This window comes from Saccostrea cucullata, unplaced genomic scaffold (genome assembly GCF_032062105.1).
Source record: "Saccostrea cucullata isolate Sc308-1 unplaced genomic scaffold, CSIRO_AGI_Scuc_v1 ctg40, whole genome shotgun sequence".
Taxonomy (NCBI): domain Eukaryota; kingdom Metazoa; phylum Mollusca; class Bivalvia; order Ostreida; family Ostreidae; genus Saccostrea; species Saccostrea cuccullata.
In genome coordinates, this window is record NW_026933337.1 from 443,629 (window position 1) to 466,013 (window position 22,385).

At 33.1% G+C, this 22,385-nt stretch overlaps 2 protein-coding genes across 2 annotated transcripts; both read left to right on the forward strand.

Moving 5' to 3' along the window:
* The first annotated feature begins 7,615 nt into the window (after nucleotides 1-7,615).
* Nucleotides 7,616-8,915, forward strand: LOC134238041 (uncharacterized). The gene has a single exon (XM_062720176.1). The coding sequence runs from the start codon at nucleotides 7,725-7,727 to the stop codon at nucleotides 8,913-8,915; it is 1,191 nt and encodes a 396-aa protein (XP_062576160.1). The 5' UTR covers nucleotides 7,616-7,724.
* A 5,492-nt stretch (nucleotides 8,916-14,407) lies between these two features.
* Nucleotides 14,408-21,133, forward strand: LOC134238027 (putative beta-hexosaminidase). Its single transcript, XM_062720164.1, has 9 exons — nucleotides 14,408-14,499; nucleotides 15,693-16,388; nucleotides 16,505-16,926; nucleotides 17,282-18,064; nucleotides 18,265-18,511; nucleotides 18,775-19,099; nucleotides 19,237-19,389; nucleotides 19,506-19,551; nucleotides 19,802-21,133. Exons 1-9 carry the CDS (start codon nucleotides 14,433-14,435, stop codon nucleotides 20,135-20,137), a joined length of 3,075 nt encoding a protein of 1,024 aa, XP_062576148.1. The 5' UTR covers nucleotides 14,408-14,432; the 3' UTR covers nucleotides 20,138-21,133.
* The last annotated feature ends 1,252 nt before the right edge of the window (nucleotides 21,134-22,385 follow it).

Consider the following 22,385-nt stretch of genomic DNA (forward strand, 5'->3'; position numbering starts at 1 on the left):
CTCGGATCTTTCGATCCAGGCACATAAAAAAAAACGAGATGTCCTTGGAGAGAGAAAAATTATTAATCATGCAGCTTTTAATTCATACCAACAATTTTTCTTGAAATTTTCTTGAAATATATTTCAAAATTATTTGAAAAGAATATTATAAATACTTATCTGTGCAAAGGACTTATTTTTCCTCAAAAGCTTTCCAATGATTTCTATATTAATATTTTCCTATATTAACAAAATGACATAAATATGTTAATATGCCTCCCCCATTTCCCGATCATCTTGACTTTATTATTGTTTTAACATGACATGGAACACTTCTATATTCATGTTAAATGCGTCCGATTTGGTGTTGAATGACGTGCAAGGTGTACTGTGTACGTTCGTGGTGTGAAGACCACAGACTATTATTAGCAGTTTATATGACGCGATTATCTTAACACGTAACATCTGTTTATTCTAGCAATTCGGTAATAGAAAACTTCTTTTCATAACACTGCATAAAAAACATATCAATTACAATTAAGTACGGAGTTATAAAAGTTTGTTGTCTCAATTTGTTGAATGTCATTAACATGCGTGTGTAGTGTCACAATAAAAAAAAACCTTCATGAATTTTTGATTTAGTAGGTTGTGGTTAAAAGTTACGTAATTAGTCATATTTAAATTATCCACAGACAGATTTATTTTTATCTATTGTCAATCAATACAGGTGTGTCTGCAAATATAGACAAAATGGCATCAAATTATCAAATAAGACGGTGATTTTATTCTTACATAAATAGAAATGACGGTATTAATTAAGTCACATGAGGCAATTAGATTTTAAATACTTATTTTACTGAAAATAAATATTGAATCACCAATAAGTTTTTTCTATGGCCTACTATTTTAGTCAGTCATATTGTATGCAACGTGCGTAAATTCTCATTTCAATAATTTTTCTAAATGCACTAACAGATTGACTTATTCAGTTCTGATTCTGACCCAAATAAAAAGATCGGGCAGATAGTATTTGTTTGGTTTAATTGTTTATCTCTGCCTATATCTTTGTCCATTAGGGGTGCTTACTCCTTCATGGCACCTGATCCCATTTCTGTTTTCAGTTGTATTTTAAATGGCCTTTTTAGAAGGATTGCTGGAAACCATGCTTGAGACTTGTCCATACTTTAAGGTCATTTAGACTTGGTAAATTCATCTCCATCTTATCAAAAGCATTTTCTTCTACTTTTGTATGGTTGCATATTTCTGCCCCCTACATGCAAGATAAATTATGTAAACATGCAAGAAAATTATGTCCGCATGCAAGATAATTATGTTGACATGCAAGTTACAAATCTTTTAAGAGAATATGATTTTAAAATGGGTAAAATCCCGTACTGACGCTCGTATCTGACATCGTAGATGCAAGATGCAATATAAATATGATAAGATGCGGGTTACTTCTGTTGACATGCAAGATAATTATGTAGACATGCAAGATATTTATGTTCACATGCAAGATAATTATATTAACATGCGAGATAATTATGTAGACATGCAAGATATTAATGTTCACATGCAAGATATATATGTTCACATGCAAGATAATTATGTTCACATGCTACTTATTTATGTCAACATGCGACTTACCCTGGTATTTATGTGAACATGCGAGTTATATTTTTACATAAAAGATATTTATGTCAACATGCAAGATAATAAGTTGCATATCAACATACATATCTTGCATGTTAACATAATTATCTTGCATGTTGACATAAATAAGTCGCATGTTGACATAATTATCTTGCATGTTGACATAAATAAGTTGCATGTCTACATAATTATCTTGCAGGTTGACATAAATAAGTTGCATGTTGACATAATTATCTTGCATGTTGACATAAATAAGTCGCATGTCTACATAACTATCTTGCATGTTGGCATAAGTAAGTCGCATGTCTACATAATTATCTTGCATCTTGCAACTACAATGTCAGATACGAGCGTTAGATAGTAAATTTAACCATATTTAAATTACATTTTCTTATAAGTTGGTAACTTGCATGTCAACATAACTAACCTGCATGTTGATATAAATACATGTATGTTGCATGTCTACATAATGATGTTGCATATTAACACAATTTATCTTGCAAGTAGGGGGTAGAAATATGCCACCATACTTTTGAGTCACTTTCATTGTTTCAACCACATTTGATTAATTCGAATATTGTGGACCAAAGTTTGTTCAAACGAAGAATCATTTCATTTGTCCAAGATAGGACGAGATAGGACGAGTAAGATAGCGAGTAAACGTCTTTCTCTAATTCATTATAGCAGGGAAAACAGTACAAGTATACATGCATTGGTATGGAAACGGTGTAAAACAATATTTCAGAGGAAAAATTACGGGCAAAATTGATCAATATGTTTTGGCAAAAAATTATACAACATATGATCAAAATAATATATATCTTTTAAAAAAAACTGTATACGAAAGGACAGAGGCTCATTCAAGATCTTTGAAGTAAAATATACCCATACAGAATGTAAAATGTTAAGTAAGCAAAATAATGGCATAATTTGCAAATCAACCTTACAGAGCACCAGAGTTTGTTTGAACTTTAATAGAAATATGCTTATGTGTATGTGTGTAGATGCAGTGAGATTTATTGTATATCATTTGCATGAAAGAGCAACGTAAATTGTCTTTGATGAGTTCTATGGTCCATGAATCTTTCCCGGCCCTTACATGTACCTCATAATGCTTATAGTTTATCACAGAAGGGCAATTGATGGAGGATAGGTACTAGTATTTCATATCTAGGTCAATTGATTCACATTTTATTATTTTTTGTAAAAATTATGGTACGTTGTATAATCAGTTTATATTTTTGAAAATATAAACATTTGTGGCTGATACAATAAACAAAGACTGAAAATTGTTGTAAAATATAAACATTTGTGGTTGATATTCGGACAATGAAGTTTTTCTTTGCCTTTATTGAAGAGAAGATACGGTTTCTTAAAAAGTTTGTTTCGCACCGCGACTGACTAAATTGTGGGCAAAGATTTGACCAGATTAACCACAATGTCTTTTCAATGCATTTATCATTGTCTAGCGTTTCTTATACTCCATGATTTATAACGTTTACCAACTATTACTTATATATGAAATGGTAGAATTGAAAAGAAAAGCAAGTGTGCACTTTTAGTTTTGCAGAGATCTAAGCAAAATGATTAGAAAAAAACGTTATTTGAAAAAAAAAATACATCAACAAAACAATATAAAACTTCAATTTTGTCAAGATTTTTCGCTACTCTTCATCGTTATTCGTGTTTTAAGAACAGAAAGACAATTAATCGAGTCTACAAATAACATTTAAAGAAACCACAGTACATATGTATTTTAAAAAAAATAAATTGTCCACACCTTAAATGTTGTACATTAGACATTAATTATGATCCAAATAAATATTCAAATCGCAAAACAAAAGAGATGTTTAATTTCAAAAAAGACAAATAAGTTTATGGTTGTAAACATGAGACGCATTGTAATTATCTTAAATTTCCTTGTTAAAAATGAACAATTAGGTTTTGAACAGAAAACAGCTTACATTGTTATATCAGAGTTTTCTCAATGATGGACTGTCAAAAGGGCCCACTAAATCCATTTATTTTACATGCAACAACGTACAGAGATTATTTATGTAATCATCCCTGAGCAGGAATCGACTTTCTAGAAGACCGAATTGCTTAACATTTATCTTTTAGAGAATTAAGCGATTCATCAAACCAACATGCATCGCAATTTACATCTGACATGACAAAAAGTTCAGACAGTTTGTTGTGTAAGAAAAAACAAGAATGATAGCATTTAGCCTTTTTGATACATAGATTGTTTGATCGAATTCCCTTGTTCAAGCTTAATCAAGAAAGTTACATTTTTATAGCTTGATTGAAATGTAAAATAACTTGCATTTTATTGATTGAGTAGAAATTTTTAATTGCTACAAAATTTTTCTTCAATAAAAGAACAGACAAACACGCTTTTCAATGTTTTTATTTTATCTTTCACCAAAAAATGTTCATCATAAAACTATCAAATACACAATCATTTCTTTATTTATAACTCGACTGGCCAATAGGGATGCTTACTCCTCTGAGACACCTGATCCCACCTCTGGAATTTCCAGTTTTACCAGTTTCCAGTTTATTAATATCTCTTTGGTTGTTATTTAACAACATAGACATCAATACATATTATTTAACATATATACATATGAGCATAACATATATTTTTATAATCAAGTATTTCCATATAATAATTGTTTACATTGATGTTAACCTGGAGGTTTGACTCTCTCGTGTACAATTTTAATAAAGAACAAAGTTTACTCAATAGTCCAACATTTTTGGAAGAAAACAATTCATTAAATTTGATAATATTTGGTCTTATAAAATAATATTTCGGAATATACAATTTTCTTTCATCTTTTAACATTTCACAGCATAGAATATACATGTAGTGGAATTCGTCACCAAGATCATTTTTACATAAAAGACATATTCTATTAATTCTTTCAATACCTTCCCATCTTCCTGTTTCAATGGGTAATTTATGGTTTGCTGTTCTAAATCTAGCTAAAATTTGTTTTTTTATAATTATTTAACCGGCTATCTACATAAAATTGACATCCAAAGTGTAAATTTGTAAATAGATTATATGTCACACCTTTTGAAGAATCATTACAGGTTGAATTCCAATTTTGTTGAAACTGATCTAGTAATTTTTGTTTCAAACTTTTAATAAGCCAAGTTTTATTAAATAATTGATTCTGATTCCAAATATTACTATATCCACAATTGTCTAAAATTGATTTCAAATTCTTTAATCATTTAGATTCATGTCCATTATCAAATTTTGCACGAAGTAATTTATACATTAAAAAACAATATTTTGATTGTTTTCCATGTAAAATTTTTGATCAGTATGCAATAATTCTTGTTTTGATATGTATAATTAAAGGTACTCTACCTAATTCACCATAGATCATAAAATTTGGAGTACTTGGTTTTAAATGAAAAAGCATTTTACAAAATTTTAAATGTACTCTTTCTACCATTTCAACATTGCCATAACCCCACACTTCACAACCATACAATAATATTGGAATTACAATCTTGTCGAACAAATACAATGGTCATATATAGCGAGATGTAATTGGTTACCTTTTTTCAAAATACCATGCATAGCCTTCGTTGCTCTTTCAGTAGCACATTGTTTTGTCTTAATATATGAGCCTGTTGTTGAGAATATAATTCATATATATTTGAAATGTTTAACAATTTCAATTTCTTTGTTATTGTAATAAAAAACTTTATGTGGTATACGTCCCTTTGAAAAAATCATTATTTTTGTTTTTTTTATATTAACTTCTAGCTTCCATTTTTCACAATACAATAAAAAAAACTGTGCAATTGATTCTGTAAATCTTCGGGTGATTCCGATAGTAAAACTGTATCATCTGCATACAAAATAATCAGCATTTTTAGCAAAACACCAAGTTTTTTTTCAATCTCATTTGATATTGTTGAGACACCAATATTGTTATGTGCAATTAAAAAAGATTCTACATCATTCAGGAATAAAGCAAATAAAAAGGGCGATAAGTTTTCCCATTTCACATATTTGTTCTGTTTATAGATTTTTTTTTAGGTCTATCACTGTTCGTAATCTTCACCTTTTTTTTTGCCTGGCTTATTGCTCAAAGAACAATTGCACCGGCTATTGTCAGCCTGTTCGAGACAGGATGTTGACCCCATTATTGCCAAATTAAAGTTACGCGTAAAAATATAGTACTTACTCTCCGTTTTTGATTTAATATAATATTTGATATTGTTCGATTTTAATTTGTTTCCTCTTCTTCTTCTTCAAGATATACGATTAGGGTTAACATCCTGCGTTTTGAATTACACTGAACATCTACCATTTTTCCCTAACTTAAAAATGTGTTATTCCGAAATCCCTACTGGAACAAACTCTTCTGAAATTGTAGAAATAATCAAGTTGTAGCAACGGAAACATGACCATTTCCTATTGAAGTTTGAAAAGAGAACCACTTTCTTCCTAAAATTAAAGCTTTTCAATCCTAGAGCCACAAAATTGTGTTTTGAAAAAAACGTTAATAGCAATCTAACAACCAAGCGCTATCATGATAAATGTGATGACTTTAATTTTTCAATCGTCAGTTTCCCTTACTTGTACAGCAATATACCTTCATCACCTGCATTACGGGGTTTAAATCTCTCGGTTGATTCGATACTCAAGAGCATGTTCTACGTATATATGTACAATTTTTAAAACGAGGTAAATTACTGACAAACAAGTTGATGAAACAAGAATATCAACAGTCTTGTTCAGAGTCATCATTTTTTGAGTTTTATGGTCGATACAATGATCTTGTCAGCAAATACAATTTATCATTGAGTCAATGCTGACTGATATTTTTCATACTAATTGTTGGTCCATTATTTACACACTGAATTGACAACGGATTTTTCCGTTATTTCCCGACCATGACAAGGGGCAAACGGCGGGTGTGACCGGTATGCAGGAGATGCTCAACCTTCCCTGGAACCTGATCCCACCTCTGATGTTTTGAAGGTCCGTCAGGGGTGTTTGCTCTGCTCCTATTTTGTATTGTTTAATGGACTTTTGAGCTTGCATACTGTTCGTTATCTCCACATATTTCATATCAGTCCTTAATTGAAAATCTGCATTTAATCATTGTGTAATTTGTTACTTTGTTATTTTTCCCTAATTCTAATTAAACTTTTCTAAACTTGGAAGTTTACTAAGTACCAATTGATTGAATGTGGTAATTTTTTCATTTGAATGAAATTCACTGATTTGAAATATTGATTTTATTTTCAATCTAGAGATAAGCCTTACGCTTTTAATTACATTTTTATTCAGCTTCGATGTCTAATAATTAATTCTAATTAACTGTTCATAAAGTGTCGGTATAATAATAAATGTCCGTTTTATGTTAATATGCCATCATAATATAGGAGAAATGAATAATGTTAATTGCCTCTTTTTATCCAGATGTTAATGTAACTACATGTGAATATATGGGATTTTTATGGAGATATGTGAGAAAGTATTCAAATAAGAATGTTTGAAGAAATTATATTAATTTTTTATTGACTTGAACCTCCATTAGGTTGGAGAAGACGAAAACCAATGCAAGCACACCGATTCACCAATAGTGATCTCATATATAATATGTAAACAACATTTCTGGAATCATATTTGTAAAATATTTTACAAAGGCATGCATTCAAAATGAAATTACAGCATTTAATGTAAATTTATTGCATAGTCTGCAGGAAAAATACACTTGGAATTGGTCTAGAAATTTAATACTTATTACGTCCTTCATCTATTGCTTAAGTTGAGGAACTTCTATTTTTCTTTGCACACCCACTCATAACATAATTGCATGTATCAATTGATTTTAAAAAGATATTTTTCCCAGATAGAGGAATCTAAGATTGCTGATCCGCAGTTTGACATGTTAAAGGTTTATGCGGGTGTAACTTAATCTTCTATGCTTTTTGACGGTATGTGGGTCTTGGTAGACTAGAGCTTGTCGGATGCTGAAACTCTGCAGAACAATTTCAGAACAAGAACCTTAAGGACAAGCAATACTTTTGAACATCAGAAATTGTCATCAAACATGGATAATTCTGGAAACAAGTCAGGCCATTTTCAATGGACACTCTTGGACCCTGAGAATAACACTGAAGAACCAATGAAGTTAGCCGTTACATTACATCGAATTCTACTTCCGGTCATTGTTCTTTTCGGGCTTATCGGTAACATCATTTCTGCGCTCGTCTTCACCACCACCAAACTGAAGAAGATGTCTTCCTCTCTTTATCTGGCAGTCCTCGCTATTTCTGACTCAGGGTTTCTCCTTTGTGTCTTGATGCTTTGGATTGACACTTTGAACGTCGCCGTTTTTGATCGTCCATTTGTGTGCCAATCACTTGTGTATTTAACCTTCGTTTTCAGTTTTTTGTCAGTTTGGATTGTAAACATACTCACACTCGAAATGTACATGCTAACATTCTATCTTTCAACTCGAACTTTACGTTTACTGAACCGAAACCTTGCAAAGTTTGTTATATTCTGTTTAACGGTATTTGCTATGGTACTGTATGTACACAATTTATGGACAGTGGAAGTGTATAAAATCGAACATGGAAAATCAATCTGCGTAGAAAGTAGTGCCCATATTGTCTTGATTATTTCATTCATTGATTCTCTGTTGACATCAGTTGTACCTATGGTGATGATGTTTGTTATGACGTCACGAATACTTTGGGCAACCATAAATGATAACAAGAAAGAAACTATCGTACAATTACAATTCGCTAAAGGGGCAAGTCCAACTGTTGGGACAAAAATTGTGTACAAGAAGATCGATGATAAATGCTTAAATCAAAACGACCAAAATCCGGAGAAGAACTCATTTGAAAATTGCAACTCGCGGAAGATTCTCAGAACGAGGTCAAGCAGTCAGGCACTCTGTGCATACAGAAAACTCCGGAACATGCTAATTGCAATTTTCGTTGTTTTCTTTTTTCTAAATTTACCCCAGCATGTAAACAAACTTCAATCTCAGGTTAGGTCTCTTGTACAGGAGGGGTACGTAGTTACTCAGAAAGAAATGGCAGTGACCCATTTACTGGATTTGCTGTTCTATCTAAATTTTTCCATAAATTTCCTCGTCTACTGTGGATTCACGAAGCAGTTTAGAAACCATATATTTGCTATTCCAATTCACTCCATTTGTGCTCTGAAAATTTTCAGCAAAATTTGGAAAACTAACGTTTCACGAAAGAATATGTCTCAAGCACGCTAACGGCGTAGTAATGAAACTTGGATCTAGACGACTTGCTGGAACTAGGAAGATGCTGAGTTTATTTTGTGACGTTGAAACCAAGATTTATCTGCTTTGGATCAAAAGTTTCACTTAATTACTTATACGTATACTGATGCTAAAGGTTTTCGAGGTCAACCGTACTGGTGAATTAGCTCAAATAAAATGGTTTTCTTAATCTTGTATCATTTTCATCTGGTAATTTTGTACATCTTTTCATTTTATGGAAGAGGACTTAAAAAAAAGAAAACTAATTAGGACCTAAGATGTAAAGAAACTGACATTTCTAGAACTATTTTTTTTCGCAATCACGAGGATCATTATGTAAATTTTTGTGTAAGGCGTAATAAATCATGAATGCATTTCCTGAGTTTACTTGTTTTTTTTTTGCATTTTTGTTACAAACTTTCCAGATCTCTTCTTAATATATATATCTGTGAATATCTTCCCAAAGAGTACAAAAATGCTACACCTTGATAGATGTATTATAAGTGAATTTCGAGAACATCTAAAGGTGACGATCTTTGATTTATAGTTAGCACAAAACACTGCAATGTCTGGCACACGTACACATACGCAGAATAAAAAAAAAATAAAAAAATAAAAATGGTAAGAAGGTTATTTAATTGTGCAAGTAATTAATCAACCGCCCAGAGTGAAATTGAAATTTTGATTTATCACAAAAGAAAGACGAGTTGTTTCAAATGCCTATAAATCGTACAGGGATGTGATATTGGCGCCTACCTGAATCCATTTTAAAATCACATGCATTCATAACAACCCCTCATCTTAAACTTTTTACATATACACGTGTAGATTAATTCATGCATTTTTAGCGTGATTTGAATCACCGTTCCGATATTTTCTCCTAAAATTAAGTATGATAAGATATTGTATTTTAATTCTTCAGAGGAAGCAGTTATTATTATGGTGAAGGTGTTTACAAACAAAATATATGTAAAGCGCAATTGGCCTTATAGTGTGTCACCATATAATATTTTAATAACCATACAGCGCATACTCAAATTTTTGTATGCTTAACAGTTGAAATTTAAAGATATCAATTATTATGAAACTTTCGCAATTTAATTTTTTTGATGCTTGAGTTTCTGATTGACAATAACTATATGGTTTTCCAACAATCTATTGGGAACTCCCATGGGAACCAATTGCGCCCCGTTATTAAGAGGTCTATTTTTGTATTCAATTGAAGCAGAATTTGTCCAAAACCTTATACGTGAAAAGAAAAAGACAATTGAGTGGCCTTCATCTCGACATTTAGAAATATCGACGACGTATTGTCAATTAACAACGGTAACAACATGCAAGTAATAACTTTCAATCGTCAGTTTCCTTTACTTATGCAGCAATGTACCTTCATCACCTGCATACGGGGTTTACATCTCTCAATTGATTTGATACACAAGAGCATGTCCTACGTACGTACAATTTCTCAAACGAGGTATCATTGACAAACAATTTGATGAAACAAGAATATCAGCGGTTTCGTTTAAGTTCATCATGCCGTAAGTTCTATGGTGGATACCATGACCTTGTCAGCAAATACAATTTATCATTGAGTCAAATGCTGACTGACATTTTTTTCATACCAGCTGTGTGGCCATTATTCAATCACTGAATTGTGGAAGGATTTTTCTGTTATTTCTCGATCATAACAAGGAACACACAATGGGTCCATCTTTGCTCTGCTCCTATTTTGTATTGTTTAATGGACTTTTGAGCTTGAAAATTGTTCGTTATCTTCATAAATTTCTTCTTAGATTGTTCTTAAGATATAACTGAGAAAGATAAAATTAGCTATATCAAAATTGTATTGTTTATTATTATCATCAATCACATTTTACCAAATATCAATTATATTGTACAGATTTTGGACATCACTAGAAAATATTAGGTTTTCCTGTATCATATTTCAAATGCTAGAGTTAATTCTCGATAGTAATTTGGCGGGAAAAATGCTTTTTTAAGAAACTATATACATGTACCTACACCTATTATATGAGTATATGGGATTATTATTACATGCATCATTTTTTTTTTTTATTAAATTGTACATCTGATACCTTAAAAACCACAATTATTCTAAAGATGACATTAAAATGATGCCGGAGCTCCTATTTGACAATATTTATGTTGTCTCCGGAGACCAACTTAACAACAAACTGAATTTCGATGGGAACGAATTGTGCTTCCTTAAAAAGATAACATGTTTTATATTCATATCAATCAGATTTTATTTAAAATTTTCTACATGAGAAGAGAAAATTCTAGCTTTAGCCTTTAATTCGACATTCAGATGTATCGACAATGTTTCATCAATTAATAATACATGTAGATATTTTTATTTGTACTTGTATGTCGACTCGATATTTCCCAGTGAACTTGAAATAAATTTAAGACACCACCGAGTAGGCCACATCTTGTTTCAAATTTGGGTGTTTCAATGACTATAGACGATAAAGGTCAATTTACAATAAAAATGTAAATTGTATGACAAACGAGACGACTTCGTTGTGTAGTGATATTCCACCATTACCTTACGTCTGTCAACGCTGCTTGCTGATAAATTGTTGTTACAAGGATTTCAACAATCTCATTTAAAGTCAGCATTAAAGTAAATAATTCTTTAAAATGTAATTAAACAAACTAATGTATTTCACTTTTAAAAGTCAATGGGGATACTAGTACCAAATGAATATTTTTCATGTTAAATAAATGAAAATCCTTTAACATAACACTGCATTTTAAATTATGTGCAAAATCCTGTTACTATGACAGTACAATTAATATAAATGAGCCCCCTCCTTCTACCTTTTTGAGGGGCACAATTTCCATTGACTTGGCTTTCTGATTCCCCGCTCTCCCGCCAAAAAATAGGGTGTTCGCCTCCTAGTAATATCTAGGAAAATGATCACCAAAGCTTCAAAGTTAGATTGATTTCAATCTTTTGCTAGAACTATTTCATAAAAAGACATAGAAATTGACAAGTTCCGTGTATTTGATATTTAGAAAAATGACATTTCCCTGAAACGGAATGTTTCATGTGACTATGAATTGCTTCATGTGACTATGAATTACACTTAATCTGCAAAATTTGCCAAAGGTCTTCAAAGGGGCACACAAAGTATTAAATACAATCCTAAAATTCTAGACCTGATGTATCAAAATTATTGCATGATGTAATGTTACTTGTTCTCAAACATCAAAGGTTGGCAACTGATCATGATCCTACCTCTGATGTTTCGGAGGCCCGTGTTTGCTCTGTTCCTATTTTGTATTGTTAAATGGACTTTTGAGCTTGAATACTGTTCGTTATTTTCCTATATTTCATGATAGTAATCAAAATATCTTTTATGATAAGATTGCTTTGAAATATTATTTTAAGCTGTGTATACATGTATCCACAAATTTATATTTGACAAAGTTGAAAGTGTTTATTAAACTCTTAATCATCTTTACCAAAACACAAGATTTTTCAGTTTATGCCCTTTTTTTTCAAAAGTACATGTTAGGGTGATGAATCGAATTTTGAAGTTTACCAATTCATTCATTCAAATGGAAGGCAGAAAAGATGTCGTATGGGGCTTTCGTCATTTGAAAAGTATTTATTTAATATTACTTTCAATGAAATGTATGAAGATAGCGAACAGTATTCGAGCTCAAAAGCCATTAAAAGCACAAATTGGAGCAGAGCAAACACGGACCTCAAAAGCCTCAGGGGTGGGTTCAAGTGCCATAGAGGAGTGAGCATCCCCTGCCGACCGGCCACATCCGCCATGTGCTCATTGTCATGATCGGAAAATACCGGGCGAAAAAATCTGTGGAGAACTCGGTGTGTTAATAATGGCCTAACAATCAGTATGAAAAAACGCAGTCAGCATTTGACTCAATGATGAATTGTATTTGCTGGCAAGGTCATTGTATAGACCATAGAACTTACGAAATGAAGACTTTGAACGAGACTGCTGATATTCTTGCTTCAACAACTTGTTTGTCAATAACTTATCACGTTTGGAAATTGTTTATGCGTAGAACATGCTCTTCCGTATCGAATCAATTGAGAGATATAAACTCCCTATGCAGGTGACAAAGGCACATTGCCGCATAAGCTTGGGAAGTTGACTTTTGAAACAAAGTCATCACGTTTATCATAAAGCTTTGTTGTTAGATAACCATTAACGAAAAGACCCAAATGTGAAACAGATGTGTCAGACTCTGTGGTATCTTTTACTTCAAGGTCACCGGGATATATCGCTTTGACATAAGAATAGAAATTAACAATAGTTAATTGACAATTCAATAAGAAAATTTAAGTTTACAATGTTCTCTACAAAGAGAAGCAGTGGTAAATCTTGAATACATACATATAATTTAGGGTACCTTAACAAAACTTTTTTTAAAAAACTGCTGCTGATAAAAAAAAACCCGCTCTCTAATTCTTGAAATGATTTTATTGCAATGTTTTTGCTTTTTGTTTGTTTGTTTGTGTGTGTGTGTGAGAGAGGGTGTGTGTGTGTGTTTTGATTTTGTTTTGTTTGATATATAATTAACTTGGGAGGGGGAATAAAACCTCTTACCTTCTTATGATATACTTTACCTCATATTTCAGTCATATAATAGTACTTCTATATATAAGCAATTTAGTGTAATGTGCAGAAAATTAGAACGTTAAAATTTTTAGGAGAAAAGACATAGGTACAAAATGGGATAAGTCGAAAATTTCCTTTAATTAAGATAGGAACAATAGATATTGAGAACTTCTAAAGGTTGATATTGCATGAAATTAAAAAACCAAGTTACGGGTGAAATTCATAAGACTGATTAATAGAATTATATTTAATTTATTTAAATAATTCATTTATAAATGCATTTTTATTTATCATAATGTATACATATGATTTATATTATATAATAAATATTTAATATACGTAAATACTATACATCATGTAGTAATAAATCTCAACTGAAATCGTATTATTGAATAAAACAATAATTCTAGAGCTACGCTTCGATTTGAAATGGTCAATTTCGCAAAACTAATCATTCAGATTTATCAATAAATTAATAATACGTAATAGGTCTTTTATTTTGCCAAGTATAAGTCAAAAGTTCAACGCATTTTGGCGTAAGAGCGAAGAAGCGACTCCAATCAGCGTGTTCAAAACAATTCATTACCTTAATTGCAATTTGTCATTTGTACGTCAAAAGACGTAAGGGGAATATTTATAGCAATGAGAGGCTCACCACGGGGATACTACCTATTCATTAATGAAGTCGTACGAAATGATTTACGAATTAGCGTACGCGGTCTAGTTGTGACGCAGTTGTACATCAATGACTGTTGAGCAAAATAGGTTTTACCTATTCTTTTGTTTTTATATGTGTTAGTAAAAATCTCCCTTAAAAGGGCCCACTGAACAATGTCTATTTAAAACGTTGTCTTTGCCTCTTTCTTTACTTGAAAGACTTGAACAAGAGATGTGGAAATTATCTGTAGGAGGGTTGGTTGGGATAATTCTCTGTTTTCAATATGCTCACTCGCAGGGTAAGTGGTTTTCCATAGTTTACATAACTACAACAATATTATAAGCATATTTACAATATAAGTACATATATCATAAAACATATGTTAAATTTAATTTATATCATGGTTATCACGATTTCTGCTTGGATTGCATTTTTTTAATTTATTTTTTTTTATTTCATACTTCTCCCCCATAACACTTTTCTTCTTTTTTTCTTTGAATATACATGTAAATAGAATATGAGGATGGAATTTTCTTCAATTGAAGTGACAATTTTAAAAATTAGATTATATCATGCTTGAAAACTTCAATTAAAAATAACTTGAAAAATTCATTAACTAAAAAGATAATATCTCTTATCAAAAGAACAACCAATTTACAATTGAAACAATTCGAATTTCCTTGCAACCTGTCTTACATTTCTAAGTTTCAATCACTTTAAAATCGGTTAATTTGATGCCATATGCTAGATACACCACTTAAATTTACAAAACAAATTAGGCATTTTAAGTAAATCAAATTCCAACAGTATAAAATATGAGCTTTTGAATTATATTGAATCCTATGTATTTTTTAATGATTTTAATTTAATCCATCTAAAAATTACTATAAAGTAATGACATACGTGATGGTTTCTCGCTACTAAATGCTTTTATTCGGCGACAAAAAAATACTATGAACATACTTTATTTGTAATAATAAGTAGACTTTCTGTGATTGTTTTAAGTGGCCTAATAATTATAAGAACCCTTGGGATGGACAACCTAAAAGGACCGTAATCTATTAAATATACCATATAAATCAAGGAAATGTACGCGTGTAATGGTCTCGTTACGATTGGCTGCCCCGTGTAATGGTTTTTTCGTTGCCTTGTCTTACGGAGCAGACAAGAGGTCGAACTCTCCGTTACACGTGTTTTTTGCCGGTGTATAGAAATGTCCTGTATTTATATCCTTTTCTGATTTCGTCGAAGTATACCAGAATTTCGTTTTATATACTGTTCTACGTTGTTAAGCCTTGTTAAGAAAGCAATACAAGAAATTTTTGGCTTGTAAAATTCTTCATATTTTTTTTTTGTTAGAAATGACACAGTAATTCTAGAACTTAACACAAAGTGAATAAATTCTTTGTTTGTTGTTGTTGTTGTTGTTGTTTTTTTTTTTTTTACATAAAACTTAAATGTTAATATATTTGTTTTTTTTCTGTTTTACAGTAGCGAAAACAATTGCCAGAGATTTGGATATAAAATATGCTGTTCGTACGAACTTTGCCATGGTGGGTAGGGCACCCCATTCCGTGGCTGAATTAACTTTAACTAATACTGGAAACACGGCATTGCCAGAAACAGGGTACTCTTTGTTCTTTTGTCATGACAATTTCCTGTTCCCTGTAAGCTACCAGGAGGATTTAGCCAAATATGAGGCAGCACCTTATGGGGGACCTTTGATAATTGAGGGATATGATGTAAATTTCCTTCATGGCTGTATGTATGAATTTAAAGCCGTCGGTGCTGGTCTTCAGCCAAAAGAATCCAAGAACATTACTTTATATTTCCAACCATTTACTGTGAGCAGGTATGACTCTTTCCGAAACTGGTATGTAAGAGATAACGCAAATAATATCGAGGTGCTTCCAGATACTGTAAACCTTGACTATGTGGGTGACTTTAAAACCCCCCTTAACCAGTTACGTAGAACAGATGATTTACAGAGTGTACCCAAGGAACCACAAGATAGACAGAACGCCTATGTACCTTTTATGAGCGGAGTCCTGTATGACGTCACACCAAAACCTAGAGAACAGACAGTTAACCAACCGGTCAATCTAATTGACGTCACGGCAGCAAAAGGAGGCTGGAAGATCGCAGCCACAGATCCTACCCTAGATACGGCAAGAGACTATCTAGCATGTAAGTAAATATTCACTATTGTGTGTTTGCCTCATTTTCATTAATTTAGACTACGCATGTCGGAGATCTACTTTAACATCGATAAACTTTTGCATGATTTTTTTTTTCAACTTTAGCCCAAACCAAGATAAAGACAGCAACTGCAGCCCCAGCCAACCCCAAAACGATAGAGCTTAATCTGAAACCGGCATCTTATTTCCCAACCCAGGTCTACGGACCTGTTACCGATGAAGCTTACGAGTTGAAGATAACACCTAATAAAATTGAAATCAACGGTGCATCTCCTAAAGGTGTAATCAATGGTATCCATACCTTCATTTCCCAGCAGGCTTGGCGAGAGGTCCCCGAACAGATTATTAGGGATGGTCCAAGATTCCCTGAAAGAGCATTACACCTGGACATAGCTTCCAACTTCTACCAGCCAGCAGAAATAAAAAAGGTCATAGATTTGATGGCTTTATACAAACTCAACCGCCTGTACTTGCAGCTTTGGAACAACCATGGACTCCGATTGGACATGGGTCTTGGAGCTGCACAGGTATTGAAAATCTTTACTTTAATGTACAGAAATATGATAAAAAAAATTTCAAGAGCGATAAAGTAGAACGATGTGAGAAACAGCAAGCGTAAACTTGTAGGTGTTTCTTACCATGTGAAATGAAGATAACGAACATATTCAGGTTGAAAATTCCTTTGAAAGAATACAGTTTGTATAAGCAGAGCATACACGGACCTATAAAACATCAGAGGTGGTATCAGTTGCCATGGAAACACTTCCTGGTCGACCGGGTCACACCCGCCGTATGCTATGTCATGATCGGACATACTGAAACCTGTAGAAATACATATATAATGTTATGTAAAGTATAATTGATTGATTTTTTTTTTGATAGATTGCTGGAAAACGATGCCATGACCCCAAAGAGGAGATGTGTCTTTTCACCCAGCTTGGTTCAAACCCAGACGGAAGCGGACTAGGAAACGGTTACCTTACCCCAACACAATTCAAAAATCTTATAGAATACGCAGATGATCGCGGAGTCATGATTGTTCCATCTGTCAACGTTGGTGATAATGCACGTGCCATGGTAGTTGGAATGGAGGGTGCCATCAAGAGTGGTAAACAAGGGATTAGTCTGTTCGACCCGACAGACGAGGATTTGAGAATCTCTGGAAGATATCCCGGAAAAGACACCGCCATTAACCCATGCAGACCGGAAACCATGCAATTTGTAAACTATGTATTAAAGAGTTTAAAAAGAATTTACTCACAGGCCGGTATACCATTGTCGAGGTTGCACTTTGGATCCGACTTCAACACCGAGCAGATGATGACCTCCAAACACTGTTTCCCTATAGCTCCCAGAAATGCAACAGAGTTACAAGCTGCTCGTTCCAAGCTAACAGCAATCAAAGCCGACTTCCTGGCACAACTTGGAGCACTATTTACCAGGGAGAACGTTGATATCAGCGGAACAGTAGACTTTTTCACCGGTTTTCCCGACAACGAGTTTGTTTCCAGAATGACTATTATGGACAAATCCAAGCGATACCCCAATATCAGCGCTTTTGCCATTAACGATGACTACATGAGATTCAATCCCCCAGCAGGTCCAAACTCGCGAATGGAGATCTACGCTAATCGTGCGCAACTTCTAAAGAACAACGGCTACAAGGTATTAAATAATATCTGTAAAAGAAGAAGAGTAATTAAAGAAAGGAAATGGAATGATAGAGACGGGACGCTTGGTTTATCGATAATTTAATTTTTACACTAATTTTAATTTTCTTGAGTCTCCAAACCCGACTGTATATTTATTAACAACAACAAGGACCAAAAAATAACGCACGGTCTAAAACAAACCTTTTCTTTCAGGTTTTGGTCTCACCACCACATAAGACAAAATTCGACACTGCCTACGAACCTGACCCCAACGCTCCCGGGGATTATAGCGTTGCCACAAGAAACGTGAGCTTACGCGAGGCTTTTGCTTGGGTTCCGAACAGCAGGTGCTGCAACCTTAACTTAGCTCCAGAACAAGTAGCCAATGAAGTCACAAAGCATGGCTGTCTTGCGAGTACACTGTGTGATCCATTTGCTGACGGCATAACTAGTTTTGATGGTGAGTATTTTAAAGTATTTTATCATTTTGAAGTCATTTACCGGTAACATTATTCAAATATAATGCACAACTGTTTACATTTAGAAGTATGTTTTGTCCATGCAATTTTAATATCGACATATTCGTCAAGTATAGGTATAAATTTCCATTTCAAATGACAAGTGGTAGCATCTTCATATTGGAAAATTCTTGATAGGGACGTTAAACAACAAAAAATCAAGTTTTGTTAAATTTTCATTAATGTTTTTCAAAACTTTTTGCAGGCACAATGGCTACTATTGATACCCGTAAGTTACCGAACATCAACACAACTCTCCAGCTTCTTACCCCTCGTCTCTTCAGCTTTGCGGAACGTTCTTGGCACGAGGCCCCATGGGAGGCCTCATTTACAGCAGCCACGCCCTATCAACCACCCCAAGCACAAAATCAGGCCATGGTGCCCCCATTAGATGTATCACCAACTCTTAATCCAGACTTCACCGGGCTAGAAGAAGACTACCAGCGATTCAGGAGTATTATTGGTGCAAAGGAAGTCATGCGAGTCGCCAGCAAGGGAATTCCTGTATTCTGTTCAGCCCCTGGGGCAAGGTGCAAATTAATGCTTTATCTCGAGAAAAAAAACCCATAAAATAAAAGATCTTCTCTTTTGAAAAATTACGTCTGAAAGTTTAAGTCTGTACACAAAATACAAAACTTTTCAATGTTTTTGAACTATGTTTTTATAGAGTTGTAAGACAACCAACCGGTGACAAACTGGAAACGTCCTGTATGTACCCTAACATGAAAGTGTATGTCAAAAACAATATGGGAGAATTTGAAGAAATGAAAACGATACCAACCACAAATGTGACGATAAAATGCCAGTATTATTTGCCTAGGTAAGAGCTAAAAGAACAAGTAACACTGAGGTGTCTAAACCTATAGCTACCTTCAAGTTGTCAAAATAAAATGCCTTTTTTTCAAGTATTATAACAAGAACCATTTTATTTCACAGTTTCCGACGCTTTTTTGAGTGCTATGAACAAGAGTTCAATTCAAACGTAAGTATAATTTTTCGCAAAGCTTTTCTTCAGTGCTGGCTATTCAACAATGTTTAAAATTACTTTATTAAAGCTGATCAGGATGAGAATATTTAATATGCAAATGAGTCTAATGAATATTCAAATTTATGTAAAATCATTTAAATAAGAAAACTAGTAAATTATGAATAACAGTTTGTTTTACAGAGAGAAAAAATGCCCTTCTTACGTGTATAGAGATATAAATAAAAGCATAACCTTTGTTTTACAGCTCGATAAAACACCCTACGAACATGTTTATGATCATATACAACAAAGAGCAGAGGCTATGAGGAGGGAACAGGAAGCTCTCAGAATCCGTAATCAGCAAAACATCATGGAGATGGCAAGACGACAAGCTGCACAGCAAGCTGCATTCTTACAGCGACAGCAGCAGCAAGGAGGTGGGCAACAGGGTGGAGCTGGGCAACTTCCAGGAGCCGCGCAACTTGCAGGTGCCGGGCAACAAGGAAGAGGACAAGGAGGAGCACGGCGCCAAGGTGCAGGCCAGAGAGGGGCCGGACAGGCAGGGAGGGGGGCCCAACAGAGAAGACAAGCCGGGAGATAAATCGGTCAAGTCCTAAATTATAACATCATCTGGATGTGTGTCCAATAGTACTGTTTGTATGATGAAGTAAATCCATTATTGTTTTCACAATTTTAGAATTTAATGAATGCTTTTTTTTAGTTTTTATATGAAAAAAATTGTCAACTTGACAAAAACTTTTTTTTGAGGATTTGAGAATTATGTGTTTTGTAAAGATAACAAATGCATAACTGTTACTTTATATTAAGAAAAAAAAGTTCTTAGTAATCCAATGATATTTTTGGGTTTTGTCTCCGAATGTGCAACTCTGAAAGCATTTTTTTAATAATTTAAATGAATAATGTACCCAACTCTAATCATATTCTTCACTTAAATATATCTTTACACATATAAAAATTAATTACTGATCCCTGCTATTTGCTTAAGGAGGAATGTTCTTCTGCTAAGGAAGATAAATTCATGAAGTGAGTTGTCTCAAACTTGACCTAACATGGTATACTTGGCTTGAATTTTGAATTGTATTCCTAATTTCTGTTAGAAAAGATGGTCCTTGCTTACTTTTCCCATATTTTAGTGAGTAGAGGGACATTCTTCCTTAATTTATAATACAGGCCATATGTGTCTCTCTACAAAATCAATACGAATGTAAATTCATGCTTTTTCATACCAACACATTCTCTTCTGTATAAGCTACATAATTCCTGTTAGGAACTCTACATAATTTGACATGACCGTTATCTGTCTGTTTCATCAGAAAATAAATTCCAAGCTTGATGTGATCTGAAATACACCGTTGTTTCTATGTTTACGAATTTTCTAACTGTAAATCTGGTACACTTACATTAAATGTATGTCGAATTCTTATTTTTATATGTTTATACAAACTATGTAGTGATACAAAGTGATACATGATCTCATGAAAACTCTGTTATGATAATAATGATATTCTCATCCAGTGATTTGCATGCATTCATGGTGCACTCTATGATGTTGGTTGAATTAAAATTGGAAATGGGAGACACTGTGTTTTTATTTTTATTAAGCCCCTCATCTGATATGAAAAGTTACTTATGAACAATTTCTAAAATGAGGTCATTTCTTGACAAATAAGTTGATGGCACAAGAATATTAATAGTCTCCTTTAAAGTCATCATAAGTGAACAATACAATAACCTTGTAAGTAAATACTATTTAACATTGTGATTTGTTCCTTATTAATCTTTATTTATCCCTAATTTCTGTTAGAAAAAGTTATCCTTGCTGACTCTACGCATATTTTAGTGAGTAGAGAGTAGAAATAGACTCCCAAATGTTGACTGATGTTTTTCAAGCAAAATGTTAGACCATTATTTTCACACCGAATTGCCGGCGGATTTTTTCGTTCTCTCTCGATCATGACAAGGTACACAGGGCGGGTGTGACCATCGCCAGGGAATGTTTTCTCCTCCATGGCACCTGTTTCCTCCTTTGATGTTTTGGAGGTCTGTGTTTGCTCTGCTCTTTATCTATATTGATTGAATAGACTGCTAAGTTTGAAAACTGTTCATTATCTCCATATATTTCACACTTCTTAAAAGGTACCGGATATATTATTTGACAAATTTTGTAGTGTTCAAAATTTGTGTTTACCCTTATCCAACAAGTTGCGACCTTCGCCATTTGAAAAAAAAATCTCAAACCGGATATAATTAGTTAAGATGCAAATTGTGTTTGTTAAAAAAGAAAAGAAAAGAAAAACATTCAGTGGATGTCAGTATTAGAGGGAACGTTTTTCAAACCGGATCAAACTAGTTCAGGTATAATAGCGTTTGATAATGAAGTGAAAATAATGAAAATACAAAATATATATTCGTAAGATATGAGAGAAGTCATCTTTACATATATTTTATTTCGTTTACATTTTAATCTGCAACCGCTATTTTGTTCAAACAAAAATTGATGGAACAGTACTAATTTGTCATTAACTATGAGTGTTTCTAAGATGGAACAGTACTGATGTGTCATGAACTATGGGTGTTTCCAAGAATATGTATTTGGTCAACACCATTTGTATATAATTTTTAAAATCTCTCATAATGACAAAAATGTTTTTGAACAAATTACGATGTATTTACTTAAATCGTTATTTTTTAAAAAAAGTTAAAGCAACATGCTACTTTTAAAAGTGTGCAGAGGTTTATGAACCTTGACTGGATTTAAACTGATTTGACGAAAACATTAAAAAAGTGTGCAGAGGTTTATGAAGCTTGACTGGATCCTTAAACTGATT

What these genes read in the sequence shown, in the direction of transcription:
- LOC134238027 (XM_062720164.1), top strand. Translation starts at nt 14,433, where the DNA reads ATGTGGAAATTATCTGTAGGAGGGTTGGTTGGGATAATTCTCTGTTTT. An exon ending in GGCAAGAGACTATCTAGCAT is followed by an intron (nt 16,389 to 16,504) that starts GTAAGTAAATAT and finishes TTTCAACTTTAG; the next exon opens with CCCAAACCAAGATAAAGACA. An exon ending in TGCCAGTATTATTTGCCTAG is followed by an intron (nt 19,390 to 19,505) that starts GTAAGAGCTAAA and finishes TTTATTTCACAG; the next exon opens with TTTCCGACGCTTTTTTGAGT.
- LOC134238041 (XM_062720176.1), top strand. Translation starts at nt 7,725, where the DNA reads ATGGATAATTCTGGAAACAAGTCAGGCCATTTTCAATGGACACTCTTG.